General features: G+C 41.2%; 1 protein-coding gene across 1 annotated transcript in view; it reads left to right on the forward strand.

The window, feature by feature from the left end:
- Window positions 1–15,867, forward strand: part of LOC103124448 (calreticulin-like) — a 38,132-nt gene that overhangs the window by 14,963 nt on the left and 7,302 nt on the right. Inside the window, exons 4-8 of the mRNA XM_007535165.1 lie at window positions 2,797–3,000; window positions 6,994–7,088; window positions 8,627–8,836; window positions 11,167–11,280; window positions 12,798–12,941. Coding sequence (XP_007535227.1) covers window positions 2,797–3,000; window positions 6,994–7,088; window positions 8,627–8,836; window positions 11,167–11,280; window positions 12,798–12,941 — 767 coding nt within the window. The remainder of the gene's footprint in view (window positions 1–2,796; window positions 3,001–6,993; window positions 7,089–8,626; window positions 8,837–11,166; window positions 11,281–12,797; window positions 12,942–15,867) is intronic.

A 15,867-nucleotide genomic window follows, 5' to 3' on the forward strand; every position in this document is an offset into this window, starting at 1 on the left:
TGATAATGTCCATTTATTGAATAATAGCTATTTAAAACTAAACCCTTAGACACACTACCCTCATTAATCCTCCTAAGATGTTTATGAGATAGTTACTATTATATTCCCAGGTTTGCAGAAGGACCTCAGAGAAGATGGATAATTTGCCCAAGGTTATATACACAGATGGCAAAAATCAGAGCTGACATGTGAGTCTAGGTCTGACTGTGGAGTTTTGTTTATTACTGCTGAACTATATTTCTCTCCCCATGCCTAGGATTTTTTTTTAAAAAATGTAATGCTGTACGTGAAATAAGAGAATGCACTGTGTAATCTCCAAATAGAGCAAGTTGGTATAATGGAAAGTGGGACGGTAGACAGACCTAGGGCTAAATTCTCTGTCTTGCTAGTTGCATAACTTAGGCAAGTTGGTTTTTTTTTTCTTTTTCATTTCTGTAAACCTTTTCATCAAATGATAATAATAATCACCACCTGCTATATTCATTAGATGGGGATGCTGTAAAATCGAATAATATTGAGACAGAAGAGAGAGCTCTGAGGACAAGGTCAGCAAGTGTTTTTCACTGAGAAAGCTTTTGTTCTATAAATAGAATCCACTGATCATCCCCTGGAGTGATTTCCCATCTTCACTCTCCTGGCTACTGCCATAAATCTCATTTTCCTATTTATTAAAGAAGAGAATTACAAACTGAGTTGAGCACTTGGAAGATCATTTAAATTCACTCTGGAAAATTGTTTCCAGAGGAGAGATACTGGGAGATGATCTGAGTGGTGTGTGGAACACCTGCTTTGGTTTGGCTCTGAGGCAATCTGCCCTGCTACCTATATCCTATCAGTCTGATCTCTTGATTGTCGCTCTTGATAGTTCAGTCATCCCATTTAGGCTCATTAGTGTCCTTCTGGTTGTCTAGAAGGAATCTTGGCTCTTAGGTACAAATGAGACTCAGAGAAAGTGAGACAGAAGTAATTACATTGGGCTGTATAGCAATTTTTGGAAGAATAGAGATTTGAAGTTTGGTCTTATAACTACAAGCTCAGTGCTTCTTCCCTTGTGCCTACTCCTTCCTCTGTGAAGTCTTCTCTGACTACTCTAGTTTCACTTGAAGTCTTTGGGAGAAAGTGAACATACTCTGTCAAACACAGATAGCTTCTTACGCAACATCAAATATGAAAATGCATAGCATAGAACCTAGTGTGCAATAAATGTTCAAGAGACATCTGAATCAGGAACAGTGATCCATCTGTGCAATTTAACACATATTTATTGAGTGTTTTCTCTTTGCCAGACCTTGTCTTACATGCCAGGAATTTAAAGACACCCTGCTATCCAGGAGCTTAAAAATTATTCAGACTTAGACCTAGTTGCAGCATATTGTGACTCAGAACACAGAGTATGAGATCATGAAGGAAGGACTTTCACCAAGCATGAATAATGACAGACTCGTGCATGTTATATATATATTTTTATTATTTTTATTATTATTATTTTTTTTATTTAAGAAAGGATTAATTAACAAAACCATAGGGTAGGAGGGGTACAGTTCCACACAATTCCCACCACCCAATCTCCATATCCCACCCCCTCCCCTGATAGCTTTCCCATTCTCTATCCCTCTGGGAGCATGGACCCAGGGTCATTGTGGGTTGCAGAAGGTAGAAGGTCTGGCTTCTGTAATTGCTTCCCCGCTGAACATGGGCGTTGACTGGTCGGTCCATACTCCCAGTCTGCCTCTCTCTTTCCCTAGTAGGGTGGGTATCTGGGGAAGCGGGCATGTTATATTTTTAAGCTTCTCACATTTTTTTTTTAATTTTTACCTAATTTTATTTTTTATTTTTATTTTTTTGGTTTCTCACATTTATTACCCATTTGACTTTCACAGTAATATTACATGCTCAGAATAATTATCCACATTTTTCTGATGAGGAAATTAAGACTAAGAAAGCTAAAATGACAAAACTGTCACCAGTATACTGGGCAGTTACATGAAATAGTGGAAAGACCATTAACCTGGGAGTTGCCTTATATGTCTGTGCTTTGTGACTCTGTGATCTTGCATGAGTAGTTTTCCCTCCCCTGAGACTTGGTTTCCCCATGTATGAAGTAATACAGTTACACTGGAAAGGCTCTGAGATCCCTTTAGCTCTGATGTTCTTTACAGTAGGAGGTCAAGTCTTAGGGTTGAGACTCTCAAACTAGACAGGCTAGTGATTTGATTCCAGATAAGTAAAATAAATTCACTGACTCAGAGAGAGAGAGAGGTGAGATGAGATATTGGTAGAGCCCAGCTCATGGCTCTATTACAAAGATTATGTACAATAATTCATAACTGTTAGCAAGGATTATTATTTGTTCTAAGTGGCAGTGCCAGGTCTCTTTATAACACAGCATCTGAGGATGGGGAGCCTGATTCTGATCTCAGAAGAAATAAGATCTAGGTTTGTATAGCTGAGAACAATTATCAAGAGTTTCTTAACATCAGAGGTAGCATGGTATTGGGGAAGGAGTCAGACAAAAATGGCTTACTAGTGGCATGACCTTAGGCAGGAGGACCATTTTACCTTCTCAAACTCCTACTGGCAAGGGTTTTCATTTCTAATTTGTAAAGTGTCTAGATAACACCTACTTTTCAGGGTTTCTCTGAGGTTTGACTGAAACCATATGTGTGACTCATCCAGCATCATACTAGCACAGAATAGGTGTATAAGAAAGTACCAGATTGGTAAGATCATGTGCTGGGTGTCTCTGGTTGCTCTTTAAATATTTAAGCCTAAAGACTCTATGCTCTTGTCATCCAGGTCTCCAGACGAGTGAAGATGGCAAATTTTATGCTCTCTCAACCAGGTTTAAGCCTTTCAGCAATGAGAATGAGACCTTGGTGATTCAATTTTCAGTAAAACATGAGCAAGGCATTGATTGTGGTGGTGGGTACGTGAAACTCTTTCCCAGCACTCTGAACCAAGAGGATATGCATTCAGAGTCCGAGTATTACATCATGTTCGGTAAGCTCTTTGACAGCAATTGCTGCCAGCTCTGTGCTATCTTCATGAGAACCAGTACAGTTGTTGAAAAAATTAAGATGAACAGGAATAGGAAATTTTTTTTCCTTCAAAAAGTTTTAAAATTTATTTTTGGATACAGAGAGACATTGAGTGGAAAAGATGGAGGAAGAGAAGGAAAAAGACACCTGCAGCACTGATCTACCACTTGTGAAGTTTCCACCCAGTAGGTGTGGGCCAGGGACCTGAACTGGGGTCTTTGTGCAGTGTAATATATATGCTCTACCAGATTGCTCTACCAGATGTGACACTGCCCAGCCCCAAGAACATGAACTTTCTTCTTTTTTTTTTTTTTTTTTTAAAGATTTTGTTTATTTATTAATGAGAAAGATAGGAGGAGAGAGAGAAAGAGCCAGACATCACTCTGGTACATGTGCTGCAGGGGTTTGAACTCAGAATCTCATGCTTGAGAGTCTAGTTCCTTAGCCACTGCACCACCTCCCGGACCACACGAGGAAATTTCTAATGTGATAGCTCCACCTCCCTCTGCATACCTGAAGAAAAAGAAAAAAGAAAAAAAGGGGGGAGGGACTCTATAAACCAAAAAATGTATATATATTCTCAGAAAAAAAGTCATAAAATATATGTAGACTCCAAGTGTACCTATTCCAGCAAGCCTCAAAGTGGGCTCCTGCCCTCAGTAAAGGAAAAGCACAGACAGGCAGGGAAATCACCTTTATCAAGCATTGATGATACATTCACAGGACTGTATCTGTAACCTTGACATGCTACTAGATCTTCATGGGCCACTCTATCTCTGACTTAGCTTCAATCCTGAAACTAGTTTCAACATGATCAATGTTAAAAACAAAAACAAAAACAAAAAACCTGTTGATAATAACCAGCAGCAACTAATCTAACTCCCAAAGCACTAGTGAAGGGTGTGGCTTCTACTAAAAGACTTTGTGTACAAAGTCAGATGAGCTAACCTATACAGCACACAGAAGAATTTCCTGTAAATTCTCCTTAAGTCTTTTGTTCATTTCCCAGGAAGCTTTATATCTCTTCTTCTTCTAGACCATACCCAGTTCCTCCTCTTTAACCTCGTTGCCTGTTGACTCTCTGTATTTCCTCTCTCCCAACTCTCTTACCTTTTAATCTCTTTCTTATGTGATGGAGTATAGCACTCTGTATTTCAAAAATATGCACCTTTGCCCATCTCTATTTTCTTTACCCTTCTCACAAAAAATGTACATGTGCATTTATGTGTATATGTACGTGGTGATTTTGTAGGAAAAATGACTTTTATTATTGCTGCACTCTGCCCCAACTCTGTAAATACTTTTAATGTGGTTTTTTTCCCCCTTCTCATTAAAAGTACTACTTAGGGAGTCTGGAGGTAGCACAGCGGGTTAGCACAGGTGGCGCAAAGCTCAAGGACCAGTGTAAGGATCCCGGTTCAAGCCCCTGGCTCCCCACCTGCAGGGGAGTCACTTCACAGGAAGTGAAGCAGGTCTGCAAGTGTCTGTCTTTCTCTCTTCCTCTCTGTCTTCCCCTCCTCTCTCCATTTCTCTTTGTCCATCCAACAATAGAGATATCAATAGCAACAACAATAAAACAACAAGGGCAACAAAAGGGAATAAATATTTTAATTTTTTTAAAAAAGTACTACTTAAAAAAATACTTTGTTGGGGGGTTGTTTACAGTCTAGTTGTTGACATATGGGTAAAATTTCTCATGTCTCCATAATAGATGATAAACATCCTCCCTCCCAACCTACAACCCTTTCCATCATTATGCAGTAGGGCCCCCACTGCCCCTTCACCCCCTTCCTTCCCCCACTTCGCTCTCTCTAACCCACCCATTGTCTTCTGCTTGGTGGAGACACAGAGATGTGAATAATTTTTTTTTAACTCAGAAAGCTGCTCTGGAGGTAAAGCACTAGTCTTACCATTTTTGAAACTCTGAACTCAACCTCTTGAATCACACTGGAGTAACATGGACAGCACCAAAGGAATTCCATAAATGGCAGTGTAGTACATTGGTCTTTCTCTCACCCCTTCTTGCCTCTCTTCCTCCCTCCCTCCATCTCTAAAAAATTACAGGAAAAAAAATTGGCCTAGGAGATTGCTTCATGGTATTAAACATATGACAGGCACTGGGTCCATTGCCCTGCCCTGAATTAAAAATAAGTATATAAATAAGTACAAAATAAAGGGAGAATGTAAGACATACATTTAAAAAAATGTATTGATGGGGCTAAAAACGATAGTGTAAGAGGTGGGGCATATACCTTGCCATATACACATACCAGGTTCAAGTCCTGTGACCAAATGAGAAGTGCCATGACTTAGGGGAAGTTCAGAGGCTATGGTATCTCTCCCTTTCTCATTTTCTATCTCTAGCAGAATGAAAAATTGAGTTAAGAGCAGTGTGCCCTGGTTCTGCACTAAATAAATAAATAAATAAGTAAAGTCAGCAAGATAGCTCACTTGGATAGTGTGCTTGATTTGTCATACATGTGACCCAAGTTTGAGTCCAGTTCCCACTGCACTGGAGTAAACTTTGGTCCTATGGTATCTTTCCCTTTCCCCCTGTATCTTTATCTACCTACCTGGGGGGGGGGCAATCAACGCAGAGCAGAGAAGCTATAGTGATTGCTTAAATAAGTAAATAAGTAAGGTATTGATGAGATAGCGTGAGACCATATGTGATGGCATGTCAGTCCAACTGGAAGCTTTCTGGAGGTGTTAATATTTGTTCTTTGAAGAATGGATTAGTTTTTATTAGGCAGAAAAGGAGATGGAAGAAAGTAACATGGGCAGAGGAAACATTGTGTGCAGCAACTCAGAGGCATAAAATTCAAAAGCTGCTAGGAAAACCATGTAGCCCAGTGTGCTAGAGCACACATACATGTCTGTATGTGAGTGCTTAGGATAATCAGAAAGCAGTAATAGTGGAAAATAAGATAGAAAAATTGGACTAAAGCCCATTCTCATATCTTTGTTACGTGAAGTTCTCTGGGCTTACAGGCACTGATCAACAATTCCCTCTAAAGTTTTAACTAAAATGGTACACCTGGTTGAGCTCAAAGAACCATATTTAAGCCCCCTGTCCCTACCTACAAGGGGGAAGCTTCATGATTGGTGAAGAAGTACTGCAGGTATCTCTCTCTCTCTCCCTTCCCCTTTCCCCTCTTAACCTCTCTCTGTTCTATCAAATACATTAGTAAAATAAAAAAGATAATGAGGTTTTCACTAAGCAGAAAGAGCTCCTGGCTCTTTGATCTCTTTAGTTTCTTTATAGAGTCAGTTTAGTGGGTCGGGAGGTGGCGCAGTGATAAAGCTTTGGACACTCAAGCATGAGGTTCCAAGTTCGATCCCCAGCAGCACGTGTGCCAGAGTGATGTCTGGTTCTTTCTCTCTCTTCCTATATTTCTCATTAAAAAAAATTTATAGAGTCAATCTAGAGAAAACTTAGATTGTCCAGGGATTGAAACTCAGCAATCATATTTATCAACTGTATGATCTTGAGTTTATTGGCTGCATTTTTGAGCCACAATTTTCCCAACCCGAAGTGGAAGTGATAACTCCCACTCACTTTGAGAAATAAATGATGTAGCATCAAGTACCTGACACAAGGGGGCTTTCTGTTGGGTTTCCCCAGTTAGAGCCCTGAAGGAGACTAGAGGGAGGGAAGAGAATTGCCCTTCAACTGAAAGGCACAGTCTCTCCTGACTGCCATCTCCACAACACTCTTCTTCTGAGATGTGGTGACTTTTCCTCTCCTTGTCACTTCTGGCTCAGGAATGGGGCTAGCCTTGCCATTGCTAAACTGGAACATAGCATGATTATGTTTTCTTGATGTCTCACTCTTGTGAACAAATCCTTCATTCAGTTCATTTCCAGCTACCTCAAGTTTGAGCATGCTGTCTATATTTCCTGATGAATATATAAAAAGTGGTGTAAGATCATGTATTGGGGGCTTAATTTGCAGGCCCTGACATCTGTGGCTTTGGCAACAACAAAGTACAGGTCATCCTTCAGTACCAAGGGAAATATCATGAGAACAACAAAACCATCAAGTGCAAGGTGAGTGTGTACGATGGTTCTCAGCTTGTGTGAAGATTAAGCACTTTATATATAATCTCATTAAATCCTTATGAAAATCCTGTTAATCATGTCCATTTTACAGATTAGGAAATAGGTCTAGGGAGGTGCTGTAAATTGTGGGTGTTCAGAAAAAAAAAACACAAGTAGAACCTGAAATGGAATTGGCGTCTAGCACCAAAGTAAAAGAATCTGGGGTGGGGGTGGGGGCGTGGGGAGAATACAGGTCCAAGAAGGATGACAGAGGACCTAGTGGGGGTTGTATTGTATATGGGAAACTGGGGAATGTTATGCATGTACAAACTATTGTATTTACTGTTGAATGTAAAACATTAATTTCCCAATAAAGAAATAAAAAAATTGTAAGTGTTCATATAGGGATAACTTATTTACAAGTCTAGGAAGTCAGATAAACACACAGAATAAAGTTTTCATGGCCCCAATTTCCCACTGCTAGATATTGGAAGGGCAAAGTTCTGAGTTTAGAAATAGGGCATGGGCTTAATTTAGTTACATCAGCATGAAGACATCTAACTTGACTGAAAGATAAAAGTGGATTTCATCAGCAACTCAATAGACATTCACCAAATGCCAGCTCTGTGCTGGGAATAGAGTGAGCCAAAGAGGGCCTCTGCCAGCACAGAACTCATAGTCCAGAGAAGGTAAAAAATAAGCGAAGGAGAGTGACCACCTAGTCAGATCAGGATCTATAGGAACACAGAAAAGACCTTCTATCCAATCTGAATATTTAGGAATTGCTTTCTTGAATGCTTCCTTGTGCTGAGGTTTGAATGATGAGTTTATGTTTGTCTTAGGAAGAAACATAGCAATCTAGGGAGGATTGAATTCTTGGTGGTAATCACATGAGAAAAAGACAAGAAGAGTTGAGACAAAGTGACACTACAGCTAGAGCACAAAGGTGAAGCAACAACTAGAGAACTTGTCAGAACTAAGGCCTTCCTTATCCGGACTGCACAGGGTGTGTGTGTGCAAGCATTTTCTCTGGCAGACAATGTGCTGGAAGCAGCAGATACAACAGATGCATCAGACACGACCCCTGATACTGAAGTGCTCACCAGTCAGTGGAATGGAGACACACACACACACACACACACACACAAGTTTGGGGAGACAAGAGGAGTGTGACCTTGGGCCAATGGGACCCATACTTTCTTTTTCTTTATTTTATTTTTTATTTATTTGTAAAAAGGAAACACTGACAAAACCATAGGATAAGAGGGGTACAACTCCACACAATTCCCACCACCAGAACTCTGTATCCCATCCCCTCCCTTGATAGCTTTCCTATTCTTTAACCCTCTGGGAGTATGAACCCAAGGAGACCCATATTTTCTTTAGGGTTAACCAGAGAAAGAAAAGTAAGGGTTGTAATAAAGTGTGTTTGTGAATATGTGGAGAATGACAATCCAGAACCGATAGTCTATTTTAGGTGGTGCATTTAGTGCTTGGGGTCTAAAGATGTCCAATATGAACTGGAACATTTCTCATTCCCTTTCTAGATCAATAAAGACACTCACCTGTATACACTGATCATTCGTCCCAATGCTACTTATGAGGTCAAAATAGACAACCAGCAAGTGGAGGCTGGGACTCTGGAGGACGATTGGGCCTTCTTGCCTCCCAGGAAGATAAAAGACCCCTATGCCCGGAAACCAAGGAAGTGGGATGAACGTCTGCAAATAGAGGATCCTGAGGATAAGAAGCCTGAGGTTGGAAATATAGACTCTGGGGTCAGGTAGACATGGGTTTGAGTCTGAGTGCTACCTTTTACTGAAATGTCAGCCTACTAAGAGACCCTAGGCAAGGAACATAACTGCTGTGAAAGCTGATGTTACAAATAATCATAATGCCTATGTGTGAAGGCTGTTGTGATGATTAAGATAATATGAGTAGGGGGCTGGTTGGTGGAGCAGCATGTTAAGCACACATAGTACAAAGCACAAGGACTGGCACAAGGATCCCCTTTTGAGTCCCTGGCTCCCCACCTGCAGGTGGGTCACTTCGTAAGCAGTAAAGCAGGTCTGTAGGTGTCTTTTTCTCCCCCTCTCTATCTTCCCCTCCTCTCTCGATTTCTCTCTGTCATAGCAAACAACAACATCAACAATGGAAAAAATGTCTGCCAGGAGCAGTGGATTCATAGTGTAGGCACCGGGCCCCACAGATAACCCTGGAGGCAAAAAAAATGATGATGATATAACAAGTATAGTACTTGGTATATAGTAAGTCCTTAGTATATGTCACATGAACTGTGTACTGAGTTTTGAACAGAGAATTCATTGAAACAAGGGAAGTGAGAAATTGGGTCAGAGAGGAAGCATTCCAGACCCAAAGAACAGCAGGAGAAAAGGTACAACAGTTAGGTGGCAAGTACCATGGTTGTCTAAAAAACTAAAACCTGCTGTTTAGAATTTGGGTGACATAAAGTTAAAGGTGGGCAGTGATGGGAGATGAGGTTGGAAAGGTCTGTTAGAGCCAGGCCAGGCATGGCATTTGCTGTTTCAATGCTAGTCCAAAGGTCAGAGGAGATTCAATCTTACACATAGGAGCTTCTCAGGGTCAAGTAGGAGGTTGCACTGAAGCCACTCCTTAACATTAATCCAGTCCCTCAGGACAGCCCTGCAAAGAGGCACTCATTGACCAGCCATGTGTTGGGAGATTCAGCAGTGAGCTTCAATTCCAGGGAAGACAGATGAAGTCAGGTTGTTCAGGTGTCTCAGCCTTTGGCATGTTGTGAAAATAATGGGTTAGGGTTCTTCCAGACTCAGAAGACAGACAAAACTAATTATAAATTCTTTTTTTCTTTATTGGGGAATTAATGTTTTACATTCAACAGTAAATACAATAGTTTGTATATGCATAATATTCCCCAGTTTCCCATATAACAATACAACCCCCACTAGGTCCTCTGTCATCCTTCTTGGACCTGTATTCTCCACCCCACCCACCCCCAGATTCTTTTTTTTTTTTTAAGATTTTATTTATTTATGAAAAAGATAGGAGGAGAGAGAAAGAACCAGACATCACTCTGGCACATGTGCTGCTGAGGATCAAACTCAGGACCTCATGCTTGAGAATCCAAAGCTTTATCACCTCCCGGACCACTAATCATAGATTCTTATCTATTGATGATCAGACATCAAATGTAATTAAGTTTAGCTTAGGGCCTGGGGGAGGGGGAGAGACTGCTCTCCGAGGTAGACTTGAAGGGGATAGAAACTGATGAAATAGGTGGGACTTTCCCAGTCACAATGCTGCTAACTGACTGTAGATCTGGTGGGCTTAGCATGGAAACCCAATCAGCCTGGGAAGTGATCTACACCAAGGTGAAGTGCCAGAAAGACAAAGCCAACATTTGAAGATTCCAGAAGAAATATGAAAGTTGAGTCAGGCTGTTTGTGACTTAGAATGCTGTCTTGGGAAATGTATAGGACTTGGGATTCAAGGGAGGACTAGTACAAGTCTGGGGGCATCATGGGGTACAAGGCATATGATCTAGAAAGGCCTTCAGAAAAATGAACTCAAATGGCTTCTTTTTTAAAAAAATAATTTAGTAATGATCGACAAGACTGTGGGATAAGAGGAGTACAATTCCCACCACCAGAGTTCTGTATCCTATCCCCTCCATTGAAAAGTTCCCTATTCTTTATCCCTTTGGGAGTATGGCCCAAAGATGTTTTTGGAATGCAGAAGGCGGGTCAAATGGCCTTTTTTTTTTTTTTTTAATGACAACAGGAACACATAATTAGGGAGAGGGGAGAGTCAAAGCCCAGGGAAATTCCCATTTTATTTGCAATTAAAGTACTCAAAGTCAGAATGATAGTGAATCTGAGGAGGGGTTGAGGTTACTTAAAGGTTTTTCCTCTCCTTTGTTGGCTTGGTTTGCAGAGTATTCAGATAAAATTTCACTGGGATGGGGGCAAGGAGGTGGTATGACTAGAGAGCCAGGTCCAGCCCAGCTATAGCCTGGACCTCAGTTTCATTCCAGCCACACATTTGTCTTCATGGTGTTTCTTCACCTATTCTTCACATTTTGTTCTAGGACTGGGAGGACTTTGAATATATTCCAGACCCAGATGCCAAGAAGCCAGATGACTGGAATGAGGCAATGGATGGAGAGTGGGAAGGGCCTCTGATACCAAACCCAAAATATAAGGTGAGGGGGTGGTTGTCTCTCTTTTCTACAGGTTATGGGACCTAAGTCAGAAAGATGTAAACATTTGATGTATAGAAGAGAAATTTTGGGGGCCAGGCATTAGCACAGTGGGTTATGCGCACATGGCATGAAGCACAAGGACTGGCTCAAGGGTCCTGGTTCGAACCCCAGCTCCCCACCTGCAGGGGGGTTGCTCCACAAGTGGTGAATCAGGTCTGCAGGTGTTTATCTTTCTCTCCTCCTCTCTGTCTTCCCCTCCTCTCTCAATTTCTCTCTGTCTATCCAACAACAATAGTAGCAATAATAACAACAATAATAATAACAATAGCAACAAAATAGGGAAAATGGCTTCCAGGAGCAGTGGATTTGTAGTGCGGGCACCGAGCCCCAGCAATAACCCTGGAGAAGGTAGAGAGAGAGAGAGAGAGAGAGAGAGAGAGAGAGAGAAACTTTGAGATTTTATTATCATCTTCTCCAGCCCCCATCCCCTATCCCTGTTCTCTGGGCTGTGCCTGCTGTTAGGGAGCACTAGTCACAAAACTTGTTCAGTGTGGTAGTGGAAGGCAGTCAAAGGAACATGGTTAAAACTGGTAGTGGGGGGCCGGGTGTAGTGCATATGCTAGAGCACACATGTTACAATTCACAAGGATACTTGTTCACTATCCTAGTCCCCATTTACATGGTAGAAGTTCACAAGTGGTGAAGCACTGCTGCAGGTGTCGCTATTTGCCTCTCCCTCTCTATCCTCCCCTTCCCTCTAGATTTCTCTGTCTCTAGCCTTACCTACCTACCTAATTAATTAGTAAATTAATTAAAAAACAGGAAATGGGTCTTGGGGCAGGGAATGGAGGTCTCCAAAGTGGTCCAGAAATGGAAGCAAGCGAGAGATAGAAATGAGCCAAGGTGGTCCTGGAGGTGGGTGAGATTCATTTTTCAAGAACTGCCCATCTCATGTTAGAAGCAAGAGAAAACTAAATGAATTGGCTCTCAACTGATACAGAGATAAAATTGACTGAAGTAAGCTTAGTTTTATTTGGTCACAATTTCCTGTGTTAGATACTAGGAAGAGAACGGCCTCAAGTGCCAACAGCTCTTTAATGATATTCCTTGTGAAGCTACATTCTCTTAGCTTTATGTATATACTTATGCAGACAGATGGGACCAGGCTCAGAATGGATTTCTATACCTTCATCAGGGGAATAAGGACAACTTGAAAAGTTTGTGTACTAGTTTAGAGAGAGAGAGAATGAAGACTCTGGAATTCTGCTTTAACTAAACAACTAAAAAACTACCTCTATAAATTGATCTTTCTGTAGCCCAGGAGGTGGCATAATGGCTAAATACTGGACTTACAAACATAACATCCTTTCAATCCCCTGCACCACATGTGCCAGAGTTCTCTCTCCTACCTCTCTATGATAAATAAATAAATTTAAAAATAAAATAAATTGATATCTCTGATTGCCTGAGATCAGAAGAATGGAAAAATACTCATGCTATGTTCACTCTTTGTTTAGGGACAATGGAAGCCTCGGATCATTGACAACCCTAATTACCAAGGGGAGTGGATTCATCCAGAAATAGACAACCCTAAATATAAGCCTGACCCCAACATTTCTCACTACTATAACATCAGTGTTCTTGGTCTGGATCTTTGGCAGGTAAAGCTCTCTACATGCAAGCCTACTGATCAACAATTCCTTGAAAGTTTCCATAAAGTAGAAGGAACTCCAGTCTAGAAATCACAAACTGGAATGAGGTTTGGGCTTTATAAGCCTCCAACTACTCGTCTTTAAAATGGACTGATTGTATTTACTCTGATAATTGCTTTTCTTTTTTTTTTAAATTAGTGATTCAATATTAATTTACAAAATTACATGTCAAGAGGGGTAAATAATTCCACACTGTTCCCACAACCAGAGTTCTGAACCCCCAATCCCTCCATTATAGTCTAATGTGATTCTCTCAAGGTTGCAGATATGGGTTAATGTCGGGGTCTCTGGTGGGGTGATCTCCAGAGGCAAGGTAACGGACCAGTTCTTTCTAGAGTAAAGACACTGGGGAGAGTTGCAGCGTGCTCAGATCTCGTTTATTAGCAGGTGGACATGAGTTAAATAGAAAACCAAACAAAGGGAATTATTATTGAAATATGTCAGAAATTACAGGTTTCTTAAAGGTCGGCTTGCCCCTAGGGGGCTGGTATGACAAGAATTGATGCAGATACATGAAGGCCAAGATAATTAGTCTCTTGATGCAGGCATTTAATTACCCAAAGGCGTTTGAGGGGAGGAGAGGGGTTGAACCAGTTAAGGCAAGGTTTGATGCAAATTGAGGACATCAAAGGGCACTGCTAGGAGTGTGTGATAAGGTGTGTTCTCCTCTGTGAACTTTGAGTAAGTGAATCTTAAAGTAGGCAGCCATGTGGCCTGCAGTTAATGGGGAGAAGTATTGGGGAGAAGTATTGGCCTGGGAGTCAAGAAGGAAAGAACTAAGTCTGAGTTTCCCCCCTTTTGCTCACCTTGGTTGAGAGAGACTCACCAAAAGGGTATCTTCTCAGACCTCCATCCAAGGATGGGGGTAGTTCTCCCTAAGCTCTATCAAGTTTACACATGGTCCAAAAAGATTAACCATAATCTCTACAACTATCTATCTACATTTGCTAATTGCCCCTTTTTCTTCCAGATCCAGTCCTTTCTTCCACTCCAAACCACACATAATCCTATTACTATATCCAAATATCTCTCTCATTTTCATCCTTTCTTTCTGGGACCTGATGGAACTGGAGTTCAGAGCCCTCTGACCTTCTACCTCCTATCACTTCTCCCCCATTGGGAATATGGATCAAAGTTGTTTTTGGTGTGCAGAGGTTGGAGTTCCAGCTTCTGTAATTGCTTCTCCACTGGACTTGGGCATCAGCAGTTCAATTCTTACCCCCAGTCTGTCTCTATCTTTCCCTAGTGGTTTACCCCAATAATTGTAGTTACTGGAATATAGATGTACTAAACACTGCAGAAAAGAACTTTACTATTTGATTCTCACTATGAAATATTTTACTTCCAAGTGTGAAAACTGAGGTTCAGAAAAATTAGATAATTTGCCTGAAAATATACATCTTAATTGGTAAGCAGAAATCACTCAATCAAATCAAGCCTACCTGAAGCTGGAATCAGAAATATATCTATTTTGATAGGACAGAGAGAAATTGAGAAGGGGAGGGAAGCTAGGTAGATAGATAGATAGATAGATAGATAGATAGATAGATATACCTGCTTTACCCTTGTGAAGCTTTTCCTCTGCAGGTAGATAGGTACTGGGGGCTTGAGCTGAGTCCTTGCTCCTGGTAATGTGTGCACTCAACCCAGTGTGCCACTACCCATCCCCCACCCCCTATATATATATTTTTTAATCAGTTGTCATTTTAAAATACATAGTAGGAATTTTTGATATCTTGTAAAAATATATAGTCATGTGTATACTTTGATTGTATTTGTGTATGTATGTATATATGTTTAGGGCCTCACACATATACTGCAATTGCTCCTGAGCCAGGTTTTTTTTTTTTTTTTTTTCCATCTTGGGGGTGGGGATGGGGGAGAAGGAGTCGAGAGGTATGGGGAGAGACATCTTATTCCATCACCTATGGAGTTTCTCTTGGTGTTGTGGTGTACTCATGTGGTGCTGAGACTTAATCCCAGGCCTTTAAGTTTGCTAAGGCACACACTTTACTGAGTGAGCTATCTCCCAATACTGGTCATGTCTTTAAAAAATACTGTATTTTGGGGGTCGTGGTAGCTCATTGGGTTAAGCATATGTGGCGCTAAGTGCAAGGACCAGCACAAGTATCCCAGTTCAAACCTCCCTGCATCTGTAGGAAGGAGGGAGGAGTCACGGGGGAGGGGTCATGAGGGGGTCACTTCACAAGCGGTGAAGCAGTTCTGCAGGTGTCTATCTTTCTCTCCCCTTTCTGTCTTCCCTTCCTCTCTCCATTTCTCTCTGTCTGATCCAGCAACGATGGTATCAACAACAACAATAATAATAACCACAATAATGATATAACAACAACAAAAAGGGGGGGCGGAAAATAGCCTCCAGGAGCAGTGGGTTCGTGGTGCAGGCACCGAACCCCAGCAATAACCCTGGAGGCAAAAAAAAAATCGTGTTTATTCACTTTCGAAAACATCAAGATGTACATTGTAAACCACATCTTCATTTATCTACAAAATTACAGAAAGAAGGGGGCCAGGAGGTGCACACTGGGTTAAGCACACATAGTATCAAGTTCAAGGCCTGCTCAAGGATTCTGGTTTGAGCCTGATGTTCCTCACCTGTACAGGGGTCACTTCACAAGAGGTAAAGCAGGTCTGCAGATAGCTATCTTCTCCCCCTCCTCTCTCAATTTCTCTCAGTCCTGTACAATAAAATGGAAAAAATGGCCTCCAGGAGCAGTGGATTTGTAGTGCCAGCACCATGCCCTACCAATAAGCCTGGTGGCAAAAATAAATAAATAAAATAAAATTACAGAAATAATTGTCACAGATTGGTCTGAGTTCTATCAACCTTTCTAATTTGAGAATTTAAACCATGCTG

The sequence above is a fragment of the Erinaceus europaeus genome, chromosome 13 (genome assembly GCF_950295315.1).
Source record: "Erinaceus europaeus chromosome 13, mEriEur2.1, whole genome shotgun sequence".
Taxonomy (NCBI): Eukaryota; Metazoa; Chordata; class Mammalia; order Eulipotyphla; family Erinaceidae; genus Erinaceus; species Erinaceus europaeus.